Source organism: Hyperolius riggenbachi, chromosome 10 (genome assembly GCF_040937935.1).
Source record: "Hyperolius riggenbachi isolate aHypRig1 chromosome 10, aHypRig1.pri, whole genome shotgun sequence".
Lineage (NCBI taxonomy): Eukaryota > Metazoa > Chordata > Amphibia > Anura > Hyperoliidae > Hyperolius > Hyperolius riggenbachi.
The window spans coordinates 288189246-288212242 of NC_090655.1; the positions used below are offsets into that span (position 1 = coordinate 288189246).

At 48.2% G+C, this 22997-nt stretch overlaps 1 protein-coding gene across 1 annotated transcript; it reads right to left on the bottom strand.

The window, feature by feature from the left end:
• Positions 1–960: 960 nt before the first annotated feature.
• Positions 961–22687, bottom strand: LOC137535561 (zinc finger protein 420-like). The gene is made up of 2 exons (XM_068257398.1): positions 21864–22687; positions 961–3602 (listed from the first exon to the last, which is right to left on the bottom strand). The coding sequence occupies exons 1-2, from the start codon at positions 22669–22671 to the stop codon at positions 1624–1626; spliced, it is 2787 nt and encodes a 928-aa protein (XP_068113499.1). The 5' UTR covers positions 22672–22687; the 3' UTR covers positions 961–1623.
• Between the last annotated feature and the right edge of the window lie 310 nt (positions 22688–22997).

The following is a 22997-nucleotide window of genomic DNA, read 5'->3' on the forward strand; positions in this document are numbered from 1 at the left end:
CTGTTCCACAAAATTTGCCCCCTCATAGACCACCTGTCATCAAAATTTGCAGATGCTTATACCCCTGAACAGTCATTTTGAGGCATTTGGTTTCCAGACTACTCCTCATGGTTTTGGGCCCTTAAAATGTCAGGGCCGTATATGAACCCCACAAGTGACCACATTTTAGAAAGAAGACACCCCAAGGTATTCTGTTAGGTGTATGATGAGATCATAGAAGATTTTATTTTTTGTCAAAATTTAGCAGAAAATTAATATTTTTTAGAGATTTTTTTTTTTTTTTCACAAAATGTCATTTTCCGCTAACTTGTGACAAAAAAATAAAATCTTCTATGAACTTACCATACACCTAACGGAATACCTTGGGGTGTCTTCTTTCTAAAACTTGTGGGGTTCCTATACTGCCCTGGCATTTTAGGGGCCCTAAACCGCGAGGAGTAGTCTAGAAACCAAATGCCTGAAAATGACCTGTGAATAGGACGTTGGGCCCCTTAGCGCACCTAGGCTGCAAAAAAAGTGCCACACATGTGGTATTGCCGTACTCAGGAGAAGTAGTATAATGTGTTTTGGGGTGTATTTTTACACATACCCATGCTGGGTGGGAGAAATATCTCTGTAAATGACTTTTTACAAAAACATTTTTTACACACAATTGTCCATTTACAGAGATATATCTCCCACCCAGTATGGGTAGGTGTAAAAATACACCCCAAAACACACTATACTATTTCTCCTGAGTACGGCGATACCACATGTGTGACAGTTTTTTGCAGCCTAGGTGCGGTAAGGGGGCCAACGTCCAATGAGTACCTTTAGGTACATTGAATGTTTTTTTATCAAAGACATATAGCACAATAAATTTGGACAAAAATGTATATAGAAATTTTACTTTATTTGAAAAATGTCCGCACAGAAAGTTAAAAAAAAAAAAATCTTTTTTTTGGCAAAATTCATGTCTTTTTTGATGAATATAATAAAAACTAAAAATCACAGCAGCAATCAAATAGAACCAAAAGAAAGCTGTATTAGGGACAAGAAAAGGAGGTAAAATTCATTTAGATAGTAGGTCATATGACCGAGCAATAAACTGTTAAAGCTGCAGTGGTCTGAATGGAAAAAAAGTGTCTGGTCCTTAAGGGGTTTTATGGCTGCAGTCCTTAAGTGGTTAATATAGACAATCAAAAAGCAGCAACAATCTAATGCACTGAGCAGCATGAGAGTCCTCAGGTTTCAGTGTAAAAATGCTGTCATGTGTGATTTGCAAGAAGTACAAGAAACACTGGAAAAGAACACTTATGGCCAAACCATTTCCCACACTCAGTACACAAATATTTCACAAGCAGCAATTTCTACTCAAAACATTTCCCACACTCAGTACATGAAAAGGGCTTCTCACTAGTGTGACATCTCATGTCTAACAAAGCTTCTTTTATCTCTAAAACATTTCCCACACTCAGCACATGAATGAGCCTTTTTTTTCACCAGTGTGAGACCTCTCATGTCTGACAAGGTGTCCTTTACGTCCAAAACATTTCCCACACTCAGTACATGAAAAGGGCTTCTCACTAGTGTGACATCTCATGTCTAACAAAGCTTCTTTTATCTCTAAAACATTTCCCACACTCAGCACATGAATGAGCCTTTTTTTTCACCAGTGTGAGACCTCTCATGTCTGACAAGGTGTCCTTTACGTCCAAAACGTTTCCCACACTCAGCACATGAATAGGGCTTCTCACCAGTGTGAGATCTCTCATGGCTGATAAGGTTTGGTTTCTGTACAAAACATTTCCCACACTCAGCACATGAATAGGGCTTCTCACCAGTGTGAGATCTCTCATGTATGACAAGCTGTGATTTCCGTACAAAACATTTCCCACACTCAGCACATGAATAGGGCTTCTCACCAGTGTGAGATCTCTCATGTATGACAAGCTGTGATTTCCGTACAAAACATTTCCCACACTCAGCACATGAATAGGGCTTCTCACCAGTGTGAGATCTCTCATGGCTGATAAGGTTTGATTTCTGTACAAAACATTTCTCACACTCAACACATGAATAGGGCTTCTCACCAGTGTGAGACCTCTTATGACTGACAAGGTGTGATTTCCTTCCAAAACATTTCCCACACTCTGCACATGAATAGGGCTTCTCAGCAGTGTGACATCTCTCATGTTTGACAAGGCTTCCTTTCTCTCCAAAACATTTCCCACACTCTGCACATGAATAGGGCTTCTCACCAGTGTGACATCTCTCATGTATGACAAGCTGTGATTTCCGTACAAAACATTTCCCACACTCAGCACATGAATAGGGCTTCTCACCAGTGTGCGATCTCTCATGAATGACAAGGTCTGATTTCTGTACAAAACATTTCCCACATTCAGCACATGAAAAAGGCTTCTCCTCAGTGTGAGATCTCTCATGTATGACAAGCTGTGATTTCTGTACAAAACATTTCCCACACTCAACACATGAATAGGGCTTCTCACCAGTGTGAGACCTCTTATGACTGACAAGGTGTGATTTCCTTCCAAAACATTTCCCACACTCTGCACATGAATAGGGCTTCTCAGCAGTGTGACATCTCTCATGTTTGACAAGGCTTCCTTTCTCTCCAAAACATTTCCCACACTCTGCACATGAATAGGGCTTCTCACCAGTGTGACATCTCTCATGTATGACAAGCTGTGATTTCCGTACAAAACATTTCCCACACTCAGCACATGAATAGGGCTTCTCACCAGTGTGCGATCTCTCATGAATGACAAGGTCTGATTTCTGTACAAAACATTTCCCACATTCAGCACATGAAAAAGGCTTCTCCTCAGTGTGAGATCTCTCATGTATGACAAGCTGTGATTTCTGTACAAAACATTTCCCACACTCAACACATGCATAGGGCTTCTCACCAGTGTGATATCTCTTATGTTTGGCAAGGTTTCCTCTGTCTCCAAAACATTTCCCACACTCAGCACATGAATAGGGCTTCTCACCAGTGTGAGATCTCTCATGACTGACAAGGTCTGATTTCTCTACAAAACATTTCCCACACTCAGCACATGAATAGGGCTTCTCACCAGTGTGAGATCTCTCATGTCTGACAAATTGTGATTTCTTCTTAAAACATTTCCCACACTCAGCACATGAATAGGGCCTCTCACCAGTGTGAGATCTCTCATGTGTGACAAGGTGTGATTTCTGTACAAAACCTTTCCCACACTCAGCACATGAATAGGGCTTCACACCAGTGTGAAATCTCTCATGTCTGACAAGGTGTGATTTATGCCCAAAACATTTCCCACACTCAGCACATGAATAGGGCTTCTCACCAGTGTGAGATCTCTCATGTGTGACAAGCTGTGATTTCCATACAAAACATTTCCCACAAGTGGAACAGGAATAAGACCCTCCAGCAGGGGGAGAACTGTACTGTCTATGAGGCCCCTCAGGGTTAGACAGGTGAGGGGAGTGTGGGGGAATATTTGGGGTGACCAGGATATCTGCAGAAGACTGTTGTCCAGTGACATCATCATCCGTTGTACAGTCTGTGGATACAGAGCAACGAGTCTCTGAGAGGTTCCTGATGCCGGGACTCCGCGCTGCAAATAGAGAAACATCATCACTTCCTGTTAGAGAATTCTGAGGGGAGGAGCAATTATCATTAGGGAGGGTCAGTGAGCTGCTGATAATTCCACGTTGATGCAAAGATAATGCAGATTGGAAATGGGCCAGATCCAGTATCTGCATAACTCTGCATATAATTATAATATAATTTGAGTTATGGGCATGTCACTGACCATCGCTAGTTATCAGCCTGACAGAGAACTGCAGAAGGTTGTGCTCATTACAGGCTGCAAATAACACGAGAATAACTTTGCGTGCAAATTTTCTGCATACAATTTGCATTATATTTGCATACAAGTCAGAGTTATTTGCATGTCATTGACCTCCCTACACATAAAGCATTGGCCATACATGGAAAGCAGTAAATTGTATAGCTTGATGAGACAATGGCAGCAATGTGTTACTCCTGTGACAACAGACCTCTATGTACTTCTAGCAAGAGATCTGTGTTATGTTTGTAGAGCAATGTGGTGTCACTTACACATTCTTATTACCATTGTATCCTCGTGTCACTCATTTGCCCCTTGTAATGTCCCTTTATCTCTCTCTGGTCCCCAATTGTGCAAATAAAGATATTGTGACGTTACACAACACTAAATTATAGGAGCTGCGAGGTGGAGGAATTATCCATTTATATCATGGAGATCCCAAACCACTAATACTTCTGTAGCTGGATATACTGTACATACATATATACTCCTATACATACAGTATAGCCGCATTCCTCCTCCCATCCTTCTGTCTAATAAGAAACCAAGCAGCTGAACCCTGCAGCTCCTATTGGACAGGAGATCAGTGGAGGCAGGGAATGGATGTTCTGGTATTTGTTAGTGCGCAAAAATATAGATATATATTGCAATTTTGTATATTTGGCAGTCCACCTACAATTAGCTATGGTATGACACAGCCAGTCCAGGTTAATTTCCAACAGAGATGTAAAACCACAGGCAGTGCGCCAATATTTAAAAATCTAGAATTATGTGTACAATTATATAGCGCAACACAATCTACTGTAGGAATACAGACATCTAATACTACCTCAATTAATCAGCAATTGTTAATGTCATAGCTGTATGTTAATCCAAGTTTCATAGATATGCACTTAATAGATATAAGGTGACACTAATGTTTAATAAGGCCAATGTAACACAGATGAATAGAGTTACCCTTTAACATTAGACTCAGATTCTTTTATTGCTGACATGCTTTAGCCAAGAACTAGTACTGTGTGAGTTTCTTATCTTTCAGGAATGTATAACAGATATGCTGCGCCTGGCACTGCAAACCTCCCATCGGAGGATGTTTCAAGTCCCGCAAGCTAAGACCTTGGAAGTATCCTTGTGAGAATAGACTATGTGCTGGAGACCATACCAGGTGCAATGCTGTGGGAAATCTCCACCCTCCTTGAGTAAAGAAGAAAAACTCTCAGAGACATGCATTATTATTGGACAAGTAAAATTACATCATGCCTACGTACTTTGGGGTATAAGAACTAATGCACAGCGGAAGTAAAGCCAGAAACCTTAAACTGCCTTAATCCTTTTACTAAGCTTACTTGGTTTCCCGCATGTATACATGTGATATTTTTGAATAAAGCCATATCTTGTTTTTCTTTTCATCTCCTGACGTATTTTAGAAATCTTGGTGTATTGGTAAGTAAGTGCCTTCCACACAATCCACATGCAATAATATAACACAGCTAAGTTAATCTAATTTTCAACAAAAGAATATAAGTCCACAGGGAGTGCGCCAGTGTATTAGATGATATATGTAAACAATTATATAGCGCAACACAGTCCACTGAGAAATCTTGCTAGTCCACTCCAACTCAGTGTTTAATACTCCGCTGCATCCCACTTGCTGGGCTAATTAGTTCACTACACCTCCACCACACCCGAGTATGGAAAGGGACTCACCCTTTACTAAGACCTTCACTCAGGTCTTAGTCAGACACTGGGGTTATTCCCGGGTCACCCCCGACCACTGCGATCAGAGTAGATGATTCCTGACTCCTGTTCTCATGGACTTTTGGCAGATGTGACCTCCAAATAAAAACTCCACATAGCGTAATACCGTACAAACTGTTATAACTACTAAAGTTTATTGCACTTACAATTTCCGCATAAAAACATCAGCATGAGTTTTTTAACGGGCTCTCCCCCCCGCATTGATGGCCGCTGGTGGGCTCCCTCAATAGAGCATCGGTCCACAGAACGGCTGCCGCGCGCACAGCCGCTAAGGAAACCCCGCGTGCGTTCTCTCACAGCACTCCACGCCAGAATCAGGCCCCGCCCGACTAGTTTCGTCACAAGATATGACTCATCAGGAGCTAGGTCCTTCATTGGCCAAGAGTGCTTTATGCTATGCCCTCCCATCTAGCCTCCAATAGTGCTTTCAATTTCATACCCGCCCCTATCCCCTCCCACCGTCCAATCCAGGAGGCATTTTTTTGAAAAAAACTCAGCCGCTGCAAAATGTAAACATGTGAGCTTCCCTCTAATCGCAAGCGCTGGAAGAAATTCATTTGGAATCCTGTCCTATTATCTTATTTACCAACATCCAGCGCGAGCGATCAGGAAAAAAATGTTCCATCCCTGGGTGGAGAACCCAAGGATAGAAAATAAATAAAATCCCCCATAGGAATTATAATAATGAACAGGAAATAGCCAAAAATATGTTGGAGGAAAAGAAATTGGTGGTACGACCCGCAGACAAGGGGGGAGGGGTGGTGCTTCTAAATAAGGTACAGTATAAGGAAGAACTTGACAGATTGGTGAGGGACAGGGATACATATGAGCCACTAAGGGGGGACCCCACGGGAAAATATCTCAATGAACTAAGAGTGTTGCTCAGGGAGGGGTTGAACAATGGTATGGTGAGTGATGAAGAGTTTACATACATAATCCCCAATGTACCCCGGATACCAGTGATATACCAGGTCCCCAAAATTCACAAAAATCAGGAGCAGCCGCCTGGACGCCCAATAGTCAGTGGGATAGGGTCGGTTACTCATAAATGAGGTAAGTATCTGGACCAGTTCTTCCAACCAGTAGTGGAGAAACTACCATGTGTACTAAAAGACACAAAAAACTTGTTGCAGGTAATAGAGGGGATTGAAATGGAAGGGGGTGAAACGTTGGTCACGGCTGACGTGGCATCCCTCTACACGAACATAAACCATGAAAAAGGCATTCAGGCCGTCAAATATTATATGGAAAAAGAGAGTGGAATGAGGAGGGATCAAATTGACTACATATTAAAATTGTTGAAATTTGCACTGGAAAAAAATGATTTCTGGCACGATGGGGTGTACTATAGACAGCATAAAGGATGCGCTATGGGGGCGAGCTTCGCCCCAAGTTTCGCCAACATGTTTATGGGGATGTGGGAGGAACAAATTAATAATGGGGTGTATGCTAATAAGATTAAGATTTGGGTCAGATTTATAGATGACCTGTTTATTATTTGGAAAGGGGATGAAGCACATTTATTAATGAATTAAATCAAAATGATCAGAATATTACACTCACTGTGGAGAGTGATCCCAACAAAATCCACTTTCTTGACCTTGAAATGAACAGGATAGGAAATAAATTGTGTACAAAAAGCTATTTCAAAAGTACAGATAGAAATGGTTATATCTCTACAGATAGTAACCACCACCCTAAATGGGTTGGAAGTGTCCCTAAGGGACAATTCTTACGCATGAGAAGGAATTGCACAACAGAGGAGGATTATATGCAGCAAAGTTCTTTACTAAGAGGGAGATTCATTGAAAGGGGGTATGAGGGGGGGGAACTGGACCAGATAATAGAAGAGATAGGTCAAAGGGATAGACAAGAACTTATATTTGGGGATGGTATAAAAAGGGGTGAGTATGACCAACAGATTGCCCTTATAACAGATTACAATTCGCAGTACAGAAACTGGGAACGAATAGTTAAAAAACATTGGGGTATTCTGGGAACTGATTACATATTGAGGGGGGGGGGTTATACCTGATAGACCGAGGTTCATATATAGAAGGGCCCCAAACCTGAGGAATATTATGGTACCTAGCTGTGTGGAGCCACCAAAAAGAACGGCGAGATTGCAGGGATGGCAGGAGGGAGGCTTCTTTCCATGCCGCAAGTGTAAGGCATGCAGGGAATCCAACCCAGTTAAAACTAAAGAGGTAGTGTCTTATGTCAATGGAAACCGATTCAAAATAAAGCAGTTCATCACCTGTAATGATAAATATGTGATTTATGCATTATGGTGCCCATGCGGGTACCAATATGTGGGGAGGACCACGAGAACATTGAAGGAAAGAATGGGGGAGCATACAAGGAATGTCCAGAAGGGGAAATTTAATCCTAGTGTTCCGGCACATTTTGGGGAACACCACGGATGTGACTCAAGAAATATGTCATTTTGCGCTTTAAAGAAAATTAAGCCAGCTTGGAGGGGAACAGACATGCATAAAAAAATCTCACAGGAGGAAACTAGATTTATTTATGAAATGGGATCTTTAAGACCGGGGGGATTAAATATAGACATAGATCGAGTCTTCTTCTTGGGGGATGATTGATATAAATCTGAAATTCGGGGTTAGTGGGGACAAAAGGGAGGGGGGTAATATTGTGTGTTATACTCACCGTAGTACATTGTGGAAGTTTATAGCTGCTATGAGGCCAGTAATTGTGTAAAGAAATACAGGGAGGATGTAATAAATATATTGACCCATGGAATCAACTTATATATATGGATGTTTATATGGATTGCTAATGTGATTTTATGTATAGCTTAATGATTTTATGCGTGTTTATATATCAAATGTAATAGCGGGTTCTCCACCCAGGGATGGACATTTTTTTTCCTGATCGCTCGCGCTGGATGTTGGTAAATAAGATAATAGGACAGGATTCCAAATAAGTTTTTGCCAGCGCTTGCGATTAGAGGGAAGCTCACATGTTTACATTTTGCAGCGGCTGAGTTTTTTTTCAAAAAAATGCCTCCTGGATTGGACGGTGGGAGGGGATAGGGGCGGGTATGAAATTGAAAGCACTATTGGAGGCTAGATGGGAGGGCATAGCATAAAGCACTCTTGGCCAATGAAGGACCTAGCTCCTGATGAGTCATATCTTGTGACGAAACTAGTCAGGCGGGGCCTGATTCTGGCGTGGAGTGCTGTGAGAGAACGCACGCGGGGTTTCCTTAGCGGCTGTGCGCGCGGCAGCCGTTCTGTGGACCGACGCTCTATTGAAGGAGCCCACCAGCGGCCATCAATGCGGGGGAGAGCCCGTTAAAAAACTAATGCTGATGTTTTTATGCGGAAATTGTAAGTGCAATAAATTTTAGTAGTTTTAACAGTTTGTACGGTATTACGCTATCTGGAGTTTTTATCTGGAGGTCACATCTGCCAAAAGTCCATGAGAACAGGAGTCAGGAATCATCTACTCTGATCGCAGTGGTCGGGGGATGACCCGGGAATAACCCCAGTGTCTGACTAAGACCTGAGTGAAGGTCTTAGTAAAGGGTGAGTCCCTTTCCATACTCGGGTGTGGTGGAGGTGTAGTGAACTAATTAGCCCAGCAAGTGGGATGCAGCGGAGTATTAAACACTGAGTTGGAGTGGACTAGCAAGATTTCTCAGTGGACTGTGTTGCGCTATATAATTGATTACATATATCATCTAATACACTGGCGCACTCCCTGTGGACTTATATTCTTTTGTTGAAAATTAGATTAACTTAGCTGTGTTATATTATTGCATGTGGACTGCTGATTAATTGAGGTAGTATTAGATGTCTGTATTCCTACAGTAGATTGTGTTGCGCTATATAATTGTACACAGGGAATGGATGTGACTAGAAATCACTGTGCCCCCCCCCCCCCCCCCCCCTGTAAAACTTGGGAAACCCCTCTTTTTATCAAACCGGTCATGATCAAATTTTATTTTATGAATTAATTAGTGATGTCCATGGAGTTGTGCTTCCTCTTTCAGCGCCTCCTCTGCCTCTCCTGTGTCCCCTTCAGTGACTTCTCTGCCACCCCCCCCCCCCGCCACACACACACTTATTTCAATGTTTCCTCTGTGCCCGACACCACTGCACTGTCCTAGCACTATGCAAGGTCTGATGAACTGAATAGAGGAACCCGACACCACTGCACTGTCCTAGCACTATGCAAGGTCTGATAAGCTGAATAGGGGAACCCGACACCACTGCACTGTCCTAGCACTATGCAAGGTCTGATCAGCTGAATAGGGGAACCCGACACCACTGCACTGTCCTAGCACTATGCAAGGTCTGATAAGCTGAATAGAGGAACCCGACACCACTGCACTGTCCTAGCACTATGCAAGGTCTGATAAGCTGAATAGAGGAAGCCGACACCACTGCACTGTCCTAGCACTATGCAAGGTCTGATAAGCTGAATAGAGGAACCCGACACCACTGCGCTGGCCTAGCACTATGCAAGGTCTGATAAGCTGAATAGAGGAACCCATCACCACTGCACTGTCCTAGCACTATGCAAGGTCTGATAAGCTGAATAGAGGAACCCATCACCACTGCACTGTCCTAGCACTATGCAAGGTCTGATAAGCTGAATAGAGGAACCCGACACCACTGCACTGTCCTGTCCTAGCACTATGCAAGGTCTGATAAGCTGAATAGAGGAACCTGACACCACTGCACTGTCCTAGCACTATGCAAGGTCTGATAAGCTGAATAGAGAAACCCATCACCACTGCACTGTCCTAGCACTATGCAAGGTCTGATAAGCTGAATAGAGGAACCTGACACTACTGCACTGTTCTAGCACTATGCAAGGTCTGATAAACTGAATAGAGGAACCCACCACCACTGCACTGTCCCAGCACTATGCAAGGTCTGATAAGCTGAATAGGGGAACCCGACACCACTGCACTGTCCCAGCACTATGCAAGGTCTGATAAGATGAATAGAGGAACCCGACACCACTGCACTGTCCTAGCACTATGCAAGGTCTGATCAGCTGAATAGGGGAACCCGACACCACTGCACTGTCCTAGCACTATGCAAGGTCTGATAAGCTGAATAGAGGAACCCGACACCACTGCACTGTCCTAGCACTATGCAAGGTCTGATAAGCTGAATAGAGGAACCCGACACCACTGCACTGTCCTAGCACTATGCAAGGTCTGATAAGCTGAATAGAGGAACCCGACACCACTGCACTGTCCTAGCACTATGCAAGGTCTGATAAGCTGAATAGAGGAACCCTTCACCACTGTACTGTCCTAGCACTATGCAAGCTCTGATAAGCTGAATAGAGGAACCTATCACCACTGCACTGTCCTAGCACTATGCAAGATCTGATAAGCTGAATAGAGGAACCCGACACCACTGTACTGTCCTAGCACTATGCAAGGTCTGATAAGCTGAATAGAGGAAGCCGACACCACTGCACTGTCCTAGCACTATGCAAGGTCTGATAAGCTGAATAGAGGAACCCATCACCACTGCACTGTCCTAGCACTATGCAAGGTCTGATAAGCTGAATAGAGGAACCCATCACCACTGCATTGTCCTAGCACTATGCAAGGTCTGATAAGCTGAATAGAGGAACCCGTCACCACTGCACTGTCCTAGCACTATGCAAGGTCTGATAAGCTGAATAGAGGAACCCATCACCACTGCATTGTCCTAGCACTATGCAAGGTCTGATAAGCTGAATAGAGGAACCCGTCACCACTGCACTGTCCTAGCACTATGCAAGGTCTGATAAGCTGAATAGAGGAACCCATCACCACTGCACTGTCCTAGCACTATGCAAGGTCTGATAAGCTGAATAGAGGAACCCGACACCACTGCACTGTCCTAGCACTATGCAAGGTCTGATAAGCTGAATAGAGGAACCCGACACCACTGCACTGTCCTAGCACTATGCAAGGTCTGATAAGCTGAATAGAGGAACCCTTCACCACTGTACTGTCCTAGCACTATGCAAGCTCTGATAAGCTGAATAGAGGAACCTATCACCACTGCACTGTCCTAGCACTATGCAAGATCTGATAAGCTGAATAGAGGAACCCGACACCACTGTACTGTCCTAGCACTATGCAAGGTCTGATAAGCTGAATAGAGGAAGCCGACACCACTGCACTGTCCTAGCACTATGCAAGGTCTGATAAGCTGAATAGAGGAACCCATCACCACTGCACTGTCCTAGCACTATGCAAGGTCTGATAAGCTGAATAGAGGAACCCATCACCACTGCATTGTCCTAGCACTATGCAAGGTCTGATAAGCTGAATAGAGGAACCCGTCACCACTGCACTGTCCTAGCACTATGCAAGGTCTGATAAGCTGAATAGAGGAACCCATCACCACTGCACTGTCCTAGCACTATGCAAGGTCTGATAAGCTGAATAGGGGAACCCTTCACCACTGTACTGTCCTAGCACTATGCAAGCTCTGATAAGCTGAATAGAGGAACCCGACACCACTGCACTGTCCTAGCACTATGCAAGGTCTGATAAGCTGAATAGAGGAACCCGACACCACTGCACTGTCCCAGCACTATGTAAGATCTGATAAGCTGAATAGAAGAACCCGACACCACTGCACTGTCCTAGCACTATGCAAGGTCTGATAAGCTGAATAGAGGAACCCGACACCACTGCACTGTCCTAGCACTATGCAAGATCTGATAAGCTGAATAGAAGAACCCGACACCACGGCACTGTCCTAGCACTATGCAAGGTCTGATAAGCTGAATAGAGGAACCCATCACCACTGCACTGTCCTAGCACTATGCAAGGTCTGATAAGCTGAATAGAGGAACCTGATACCACTGAACTGTCCTAGCACTATGCAAGCTTTGATAAGCTGAATAGAGGAACCCGTCACCACTGCACTGTCCTAGCACTATGCAAGATCTGATAACCTGAATAGAGGAACCCGTCACCACTGCACTGTCCTAGCACTATGCAAGATCTGATAACCTGAATAGAGGAACCCGACACCACTGCACTGTCCTAGCACTATGCAAGGTCTGATAAGCTGAATAGAGGAACCCGTCACCACTGCACTGTCCTAGCACTATGCAAGATCTGATAACCTGAATAGAGGAACCTGACACCACTGCACTGTCCTAGCACTATGCAAGGTCTGATAACCTGAATGGAGGAACCCGACACCACTGCACTGTCCTTGCACTATGCAAGGGCTGATAAGCTGAATAGAAGAACCCGACAACACTGCACTATCCTTGCACTATGCAAGGTCTGATAGGATGACTAGAGGAACCCGACACCACTGCACTGTCCTAGCACTATGCAAGGTCTGATAAGCTGAATAGAGGAACCCGTCACCACAGCACTGTCCTAGCACTATGCAAGCTGAGTCAGGCAGTGGGTGCAGGGCAGTAAAGCAAGCCTGACATACTGAGGTGATGGAAGGAGTGGGGCAGTGGGTGCAGGGTAGAAAAAAAACCTGAGATACTGAGGTGATGGGAGGAGTCAGGCAGGGAGTACACGGCAGTAAAGCAAGCCTGACATACTGTGGTGATAGGAGGAGTCAGGCAGTGGGTGCAGGGTAGTAAAGCAAGCCTGACTTGAGGTGATGGGAGGAGTCAGGCAGTGGGTGCAGGGTAGTAAAGCAAGCCTGACTTGAGGTGATGGGAGGAGTCAGGCAGTGAGTGCAGGGCAGTAAAGCAAGCCTGACATGCTGAGGTAATGGGAGGAGTCAGGCAGTGGGTAGAGGGTAGTAAAGCAAGGCTGACATACTGAGGTGATGGGAGGAGTCAGGCAGTAGGTAAAGGGCACTAAAGAAAGCCTCACATACTGAGGTGATGGGAGGAGTCAGGCAGTGGGTGCAGGTCACTAAAGCACGCCTGACATTCTGAGGTGATGGGAGGAGTCAGGCAGTGAGTGCAGGGCAGTAAAGCAAGCCTGACATACTAAGGTGATGGGAGGAGTCAGGCAGTTGATGCAAGGCACTAAAGCAAGCCTGACATACTGAGGTGATGGGAGGAGTCAGGCAGTGGGTGCAGGGCACTAAAGCAAGCCTGACATACTGAGGTGATGGGAGGAGTCAGGCAGTGGATGCAAGGCACTAAAGCAAGCCTGACATACTGAGGTGATGGGAGGAGTCAGGCAGTGGGTGCAGGGCACTAAAGCAAGCCTGATATACTGAGGTTATGGGAGGAGTCAGGCAGTGGGTGCAGGGTAGTAAAGCAAGCCTGACATACTGAGGTGATGGGAGGAGTCAGGCAGTGGGGGCAGGGCACTAAAGCAAGCCTGACATACTGAGGTGATGGGAGGAGTCAGGCAGTGGGGGCAGGGTAGTAAAGCAAGCCTTACATACTGAGGTGATGGGAGGAGTCAGGCAGTAGGTGCAGGGCACTAAAGCAAGCCTGACATACTGAGGTGATGGGAGGAGTCAGGCAGTGGGTGCAGGGCAGGAAAGCAAGCCTGACATACTGTGGTGATGGGAGGAGTCAGGCACTGGGTGCAGGGTAGTGAAGCAAGCCAGACTTGAGGTGATGGGAGGAGACAGGCAGTGAGTGCAGGGCACTAAAGCAAGCCTGAAATACTGAGGTGATGTGAGGAGTCAGGCAGTGGATGCAGGGTAGAAAAGCAAGCCTGACATACTGAGGTGATGGGAGGAGTCAGGCAGTGGGTGCAGGGTAGTAAAGCAAGCCTTACATACTGAGGGGATGGGAGGAGTCAGGCAGTAGGTGCAGGGCACTAAAGCAAGCCTGACATACTGTGGTGATGGGAGGAGTCAGGCAGTGGGTGCAGGGTAGTAAAGCAAGCCAGACTTGAGGTGATGGGAGGAGTCAGGCAGTGGGGGCAGGGTAGTAAAGCAAGCCTGACATACTGAGGTGATGGGAGGAGTCAGGCAGTGGGTGCAGGTTAGTAAAGCAAGCCTGACATACTGAGGTGATGGGAGGAGTCGGGCAGTGAGTGCAGGGCACTAAAGCAAGCCTGACATGCTGAGGTAATGGGAGGAGTCAGGCAGTGGGTGCAGGGTAGTAAAGCAAGCCTGACATACTGAGGTGATGGGAGGAGTCAGGCATTGGGTGAAGGGCACTAAAGCAAGCCTGACATACTGAGGTGATGGGCGGAATCAGGCAGTGGGGGCAGGGCAGTAAAGCAAGCCTGTCATGCTGAGGTGATGGGAGGAGTCAGGCAGTGGGTGCAGGGCACTAAAGCAAGCCTGACATACTGATGTGATGGGAGGAGTCAGGCAGTGGGTGAAGAGCAGTAAAGCAAGCCTGACATACTGAGATGATGGGAGGAGTCAGGCAGTGGGGGAAGGGCAGTAAAGCAAGCCTGACATACTGAGGTGATGGGCGGAATCAGGCAGTGGGGGCAGGGCAGTAAAGCAAGCCTGATATACCGAGGTGATGGGAGGAGTCAGGCAGTGGGTGCAGGGCACTAAAGCAAGCCTGACATACTGAGGTGATGGGAGGAGTCAGGCAGTGGGGGCAGGGCAGTAAAGCAAGCCTGACATACTGAGGTGATGGGAGGAGTCAGGCAGTGGATGCAGGGCACTAAAGCAAGCCTGATATACCGAGGTGATGGAAGGAGTCAGGCAGTGGGTGCAGGGCACTAAAGCAAGCCTGACATACTAAGGTGATGGCAGGAGTCAGGCAATGGGTGCAGGGCAGGAAAGCAAGCCTGTCATGCTGAGGTGATGGGAGGAGTCAGGCAGTGGGTGCAGGGCACTAAAGCAAGCCTGGCATACTGAGGTGATGGGAGGAGTCAGGCATTGGGTGCAGGGTACTAAAGCAAGCCTGACATACTGAGGTGATGGGAGGAGTCAGGCATTGGGTGCAGGGCACTAAAGCAAGCCTGACATAGTGAGGTGATGGGAGGAGTCAGGCAGAGGGTGCAGGGCACTAAAGCAAGCCTGACATACTGAGGTGATGGGAGGAGTCAGGCATTGGGTGCAGGGCACTAAAGCAAGCCTGACATAGTGAGGTGATGGGAGGAGTCAGGCAGTGGGGGCAGGGTAGTAAAGAAAGCCTGACATACTGAGGTGATGGGAGGAGTCAGGCAGTAAGTGAAGGGCACTAAAGAAAGCCTGACATACTGAGGTGATGGAAGGAGTCAGGCAGTGGGTGCAGGGCACTAAAGCAAGCCTGACATACTGAGGTGATGGGAGGAGTCAGGCAGTGGGGGCAGGGTAGTAAAGCAAGCCTTACATACTGAGGTGATGGGAGGAGTCAGGCAGTAGGTGCAGGGCACTAAAGCAAGCCTGACATACTGAGGTGATGGGAGGAGTCAGGCAGTGGGTGCAGGGCAGGAAAGCAAGCCTGACATACTGTGGTGATGGGAGGAGTCAGGCACTGGGTGCAGGGTAGTGAAGCAAGCCAGACTTGAGGTGATGGGAGGAGACAGGCAGTGAGTGCAGGGCACTAAAGCAAGCCTGAAATACTGAGGTGATGTGAGGAGTCAGGCAGTGGATGCAGGGTAGAAAAGCAAGCCTGACATACTGAGGTGATGGGAGGAGTCAGGCAGTGGGTGCAGGGTAGTAAAGCAAGCCTTACATACTGAGGGGATGGGAGGAGTCAGGCAGTAGGTGCAGGGCACTAAAGCAAGCCTGACATACTGTGGTGATGGGAGGAGTCAGGCAGTGGGTGCAGGGTAGTAAAGCAAGCCAGACTTGAGGTGATGGGAGGAGTCAGGCAGTGGGGGCAGGGTAGTAAAGCAAGCCTGACATACTGAGGTGATGGGAGGAGTCAGGCAGTGGGTGCAGGTTAGTAAAGCAAGCCTGACATACTGAGGTGATGGGAGGAGTCGGGCAGTGAGTGCAGGGCACTAAAGCAAGCCTGACATGCTGAGGTAATGGGAGGAGTCAGGCAGTGGGTGCAGGGTAGTAAAGCAAGCCTGACATACTGAGGTGATGGGAGGAGTCAGGCATTGGGTGAAGGGCACTAAAGCAAGCCTGACATACTGAGGTGATGGGCGGAATCAGGCAGTGGGGGCAGGGCAGTAAAGCAAGCCTGTCATGCTGAGGTGATGGGAGGAGTCAGGCAGTGGGTGCAGGGCACTAAAGCAAGCCTGACATACTGATGTGATGGGAGGAGTCAGGCAGTGGGTGAAGAGCAGTAAAGCAAGCCTGACATACTGAGATGATGGGAGGAGTCAGGCAGTGGGGGAAGGGCAGTAAAGCAAGCCTGACATACTGAGGTGATGGGCGGAATCAGGCAGTGGGGGCAGGGCAGTAAAGCAAGCCTGATATACCGAGGTGATGGGAGGAGTCAGGCAGTGGGTGCAGGGCACTAAAGCAAGCCTGACATACTGAGGTGATGGGAGGAGTCAGGCAGTGGGGGCAGGGCAGTAAAGCAAGCCTGACATACTGAGGTGATGGGAGGAGTCAGGCAGTGGATGCAGGGCACTAAAGCAAGCCTGATATACCGAGGTGATGGAAGGAGTCAGGCAGTGGGTGCAGGGCACTAAAGCAAGCCTGACATACTAAGGTGATGGCAGGAGTCAGGCAATGGGTGCAGGGCAGGAAAGCAAGCCTGTCATGCTGAGGTGATGGGAGGAGTCAGGCAGTGGGTGCAGGGCACTAAAGCAAGCCTGGCATACTGAGGTGATGGGAGGAGTCAGGCATTGGGTGCAGGGTACTAAAGCAAGCCTGACATACTGAGGTGATGGGAGGAGTCAGGCATTGGGTGCAGGGCACTAAAGCAAGCCTGACATAGTGAGGTGATGGGAGGAGTCAGGCAGAGGGTGCAGGGCACTAAAGCAAGCCTGACATACTGAGGTGATGGGAGGAGTCAGGCATTGGGTGCAGGGCACTAAAGCAAGCCTGACATAGTGAGGTGATGGGAGGAGTCAGGCAGTGGGGGCAGGGTAGTAAAGAAAGCCTGACATACTGAGGTGATGGGAGGAGTCAGGCAGTAAGTGAAGGGCACTAAAGAAAGCCTGACATACTGAGGTGATGGAAGGAGTCAGGCAGTGGGTGCAGGGCACTAAAGCAAGCCTGACATACTGAGGTGATGGGAGGAGTCAGGCAGTGGGTGCAGGGCAGGAAAGCAAGCCTGACATACTGTGGTGATGAGAGGAGTCAGGCAGTGGGTGCAGGGTAAAAAAGCAACCTGACATACTGAGGTGATGGGAGGAGTCAGACAGTGAGTGCAGGGCAGTAAAGCAAGCCTGACATGCTGAGGTAATGGGAGGAGTCAGGCAGTGGGTGCAGGGTAGTAAAGCAAGCCTGACATACTGAGGTGATGGGAGGAGTCAGGCAGTAGGTAAAGGGCACTAAAGAAAGCCTGACATACTGAGGTGATGGGAGGAGTCAGGCATTGGGTGCAGGGCACTAAAGCAAGACTGACATACTGAGGTGATGGGAGGAGTCAGGCAGTGGGTGAAGAGCAGTAAAGCAAGCCTGACATACTGAGATGATGGGAGGAGTCAGGCAGTGGGGGCAGGGCAGTAAAGCAAGCCTGTCATGCTGAGGTGATGGGAGGAGTCAGGCAGTGGGTGAAGAGCAGTAAAGCAAGCCTGACATACTGAGATGATGGGAGGAGTCAGGCAGTGGGGGCAGGGCAGTAAAGCAAGCCTGACATACTGAGGTGATGGAAGGAGTCAGGCAGTGGATGCAGGGCACTAAAGCAAGCCTGATATACCGAGGTGATGGGAGGAGTCAGGCAGTGGGTGCAGGGCACTAAAGCAAGCCTGACATACTGAGGTGATGGGAGGAGTCAGGCAGTGGGTGCAGAGTAGTAAAGCAAGCCTGACATACTGAGATGATGGGAGGAGTAAGGCAGTGGGGGCAGGGCAGTAAAGCAAGCCTGACATACTGAGGTGATGGATGGAGTCAGGCAGAGGATGCAGGGCACTAAAACAAGCCTGATATACCGAGGTGATGGGAGGAGTCAGGCAGTGGGTGCAGGGCAGTAAAGCAAACCTGACATACTAAGGTGATGGCAGGAGTCAGGCAGTGGGTGCAGGGCAGTAAAGCAAGCCTGTCATGCTGAGGTGATGGGAGGAGTCAGGCAGTGGGTGCAGGGCACTAAAGCAAGCCTGACATACTGAGGTGATGGGAGGAGTCAGGCATTGGGTGCAGGGTAATAAAGCAAGCCTGACATACTGAGGTGATGGGCGGAGTCAGGCAGTGGGGGCAGGGCAGTAAAGCAAGCCTGTCATGCTGAGGTGATGGGAGGAGTCAGGCAGTGGGTGCAGGGCACTAAAGCAAGCCTGGCATACTGAGGTGATGGGAGGAGTCAGGCATTGGGTGCAGGGTAGTAAAGCAAGCCTGACATACTGAGGTGATGGGCGGAGTCAGGCAGTGGGGGCAGGGCAGTAAAGCAAGCCTGTCATGCTGAGGTGATGGGAAGAGTCAGGCAGTGGGTGCAGGGCACTAAAGCAAGCCTGACATACTGAGGTGATGGGAGGAGTCAGGCATTGGGTGCAGGGCACTAAAGCAAGCCTGACATAGTGAGGTGATGGGAGGAGTCAGGCAGTAAGTGAAGGGCACTAAAGAAAGCCTGACATACTAAGGTGATGGAAGGAGTCAGGCAGTGGGTGCAGGGTAGTAAAGCAAGCCTGACATAATGAGGTGATGGGAGGAGTGAGGCAAAGGGTGCAGGGAACCAAAGCAAGCCTGACAGACCGAGGTGATGGGAGGAATCAGGCAGTGGGTGCAGGGTAGTAAAGCAAGCCTGACATAATGAGGTGATGGGAGGAGTGAGGCAAAGGGTGCAGGGCAGTAAAGCAAGCCTGACAGACCGAGGTGATGGGAGGAGTCAGGCAGTGGATGCAAGGCACTAAAGCACGCCTGACATTCTGAGGTGATGGGAGGAGTCAGGCAGTGGGTGCAGGGTAGTAAAGCAAGCCTGACATTCTGAGGTGATGGGAGGAGTCAAGCAGTGAATGCAGGGCAGTAAAGCAAGCCTGACATACTGAGGTGATGGGAGGAGTCAGGTAGTGGCTGCAAGGCACTAAAGCAAGCCTGACATAATGAGGTGATGGGAGGAGTCAGGCAGTGGGTGCAGGGTAGTAAAGCAAGCCTTACATACTGAGGTGATGGGAGGAGTCAGGCAGTGGGTGCAGGGCAGGAAAGCAAGCCTGACATACTGTGGTGATGGGAGGAGTCAGGCACTGGGTGCAGGGTAGTAAAGCAAGCCAGACTTGAGGTGATGGGAGGAGTCAGGCAGTGGGTGCAGGGTAGAAAAGCAACCTGACATACTGAGGTGATGGGAGGAGTCAGGCAGTGAGTGCAGGGCAGTAAAGCAAGCCTGACATGCTGAGGTAATGGGAGGAGTCAGGCAGTGGGTGCAGGGTAGTAAAGCAAGCCTGACATACTGAGGTGATGGGAGGAGTCAGGCAGTAGGTAAAGGGCACTAAAGAAAGCCTGACATACTGAGGTGATGGGAGGAGTCAGGCATTGGGTGCAGGGCACTAAAGCAAGCCTGACATACTGAGGTGATGGGAGGAGTCAGGCAGTGGGTGAAGAGCAGTAAAGCAAGCCTGACATACTGAGATGATGGGAGGAGTCAGGCAGTGGGGGCAGGGCAGTAAAGCAAGCCTGACATACTGAGGTGATGGGAGGAGTCAGGCAGTGGATGCAGGGCACTAAAGCAAGCCTGATATACTGAGGTGATGGGAGGAGTCAGGCAGTGGGTGCAGGGCACTAAAGCAAGCCTGACATACTGAGGTGATGGGAGGAGTCAGGCAGTGGGTGCAGAGCTGTAAAGCAAGCATGACATACTCAGATGATGGGAGGAGTAAGGCAGTGGGGGCAGGGCAGTAAAGCAAGCCTGACATACTGAGGTGATGGGAGGAGTCAGGCAGTGGATGCAGGGCACTAAAGCAAGCCTGATATACCGAGGTGATGGGAGGAGTCAGGCAGTGGGTGCAGGGCAATAAAGCAAGCCTGACATACTAAGGTGATGGCAGGAGTCAGGCAGTGGGTGCAGGGCAGTAAAGCAAGCCTGTCATGCTGAGGTGATGGGAGGAGTCAGGTAGTGGGTGCAGGGCACTAAAGCAAGCCTGGCATACTGAGGTGATGGGAGGAGTCAGGCATTGGGTGCAGGGTACTAAAGAAAGCCTGACATACTGAGGTGATGGGCGGAGTCAGGCAGTGGGGGCAGGGCAGTAAAGCAAGCCTGTCATGCTGAGGTGATGGGAGGAGTCAGGCAGTGGGTGCAGGGCACTAAAGCAAGCCTGACATACTGAGGTGATGGGAGGAGTCAGGCATTGGGTGCAGGGCACTAAAGCAAGCCTGACATAGTGAGGTGATGGGAGGAGTCAGGCAGTGGGGGCAGGGTAGTAAAGCAAGCCTGACATACTGAGGTGATGGGAGGAGTCAGGCAGTAAGTGAAGGGCACTAAAGAAAGCCTGACATACTAAGGTGATGGAAGGAGTCAGGCAGTGGGTGCAGGGCAGTAAAGCAAGCCTGACATACTGAGGTGATGGGAGGAGTCAGGCAGTGGGTGCAGGGCACTAAAGCAAGCCAGACATACCGAGGTGATGGGAGGAGTCAGGCAGTGGGTGCAGGGTAGTAAAGCAAACCTGACATACTGAGGTGATGGGAGGAGTCAGGCAGTGGGTGCAGGGTAGTAAAGCAAACCTGACATACTGAGGTGATGGGAGGAGTCAGGCAGTGGGTGCAGGGTAGTAAAGCAAACCTGACATACTGAGGTGATGGGAGGAGTCTGGCAGTGGGTGCAGGGCACTAAAGCAAGCCTGTCAGCCATTTTACACTGGTGGCCGCTTCTTCCGAGGCTGCATTGCTTTATAGCCATACCTGTGGGTGTGTAAACCCAGCGCTGCAAACTCACCGATGATGTCCCCATACTCCGCCTCTGGGTGTAAGGCTGTGCGCCTCAGCCGTGTCAGACACAGGAAGAGCTGAGACGCAGGCAATTCCCCATAGATCTAAGCAACCAGAGATCACACTAAGGTGGCTGAACAATGACATAAGGGCATCAGCGCTGGAACTAAATTAGCAGAAATGTAACACTATTAGGTAATCAGTGCTGCTGACACCAGCAAGCGGCCCCTGCTAAAGTGTCAGAGGAAAGGAGGGCAGCCCAGTGTGAGAGAGTAAAGAGACCTTTCCCTTCCCCAGGGTGTCTGTACTGCTATTGTTAGTAAGCTGTCACCCAATACTGTCATGAATGATAGTTATAGATGGCAAAAATCTAACATGAGCACATAGCATAACCCCTAATATGGCCAGTCTGTGAGCAGTGACATCACAGCAATACAGATACACATTTATTCTATATACACTGCTGATTACTCACCTGTTCTGCCCTCTGTAACATTGTCCTCCTCTTTACATGTCCTCATCATGTCACCCTCCTCCATAGACTGCTGATCACTCCTCACATACGTCTCTTCTTCTTCCTCTTTACATGTCCTCATCATGTCTCCCTCCTCCATAAACTGCTGATCATTCCTCACATACGTCTCCTCTTCTTCCTCTTTACGTGTCCTCATCATGTCACCCTCCTCCATAGACTGCTGATCACTCCTCACATATGTCTCCTCTTCTTCCTCTTTACATGTCCTCATCATGTCACCCTCCTCCATAGACTGCTGATCACTCCTCACATACGTCTCCTCTTCTTCCTCTTTACTTGTCCTCATCATGTCACCCTCCTCCATAGACTGCTGATCACTCCTCACATACGTCTCTTCTTCTTCCTCTTTACTTGTCCTCATCATGTCACCCTCCTCCATAGACTGCTGATCACTCCTCACATATGTCTCTTCTTCCTCTTTACTTGTCCTCATCATGTCACCCTTCTCCATAGACTGCTGATCATTCCTCACATACGTCTCTTCTTCCTCTTTACTTGTCCTCATCATGTCACCCTCCTCCATAGACTGCTGATCACTCCTCACATATGTCTCTTCTTCTTCCTCTTTACTTGTCCTCATCATGTCACCCTCCTCCATAGACTGCTGATCACTCCTCACATACGTCTCTTCTTCTTCCGCTTTACTTGTCCTCATCATGTCACCCTCCTCCATAGACTGCTGATCACTCCTCACATATGTCTCTTCTTCTTCCTCTTCAATTGTCCTCATCATGTCACCCTTCTCCATAGACTGCTGATCACTCCTCACATATGTCTCTTCTTCTTCCTCTTTACTTGTCCTCATCATGTCACCCTCCTCCATAGACTGCTGATCACTCCTCACATATGTCTCTTCTTCTTCCTCTTTACTTGTCCTCATCATGTCACCCTCCTCCATAGACTGCTGATCACTCCTCACATATGTCTCTTCTTCCTCTTTACTTGTCCTCATGTCACCCTCCTCCATAGACTGCCGATCACTCCTCACATACGTCTCTTCTTCTTCCTCTTTACTTGTCCTCATCATGTCACCCTCCTCCATAGACTGCTGATCACTCCTCACATACGTCTCTT

What these genes read in the sequence shown, in the direction of transcription:
- LOC137535561 (XM_068257398.1), bottom strand. Translation starts at nt 22,671, where the DNA reads ATGGAGAAGGGTGACATGATGAGGACAATTGAAGAGGAAGAAGAAGAG. An exon ending in TGTTACAGAGGGCAGAACAG is followed by an intron (nt 3,603 to 21,863) that starts GTGAGTAATCAG and finishes CTCTATTTGCAG; the next exon opens with CGCGGAGTCCCGGCATCAGG.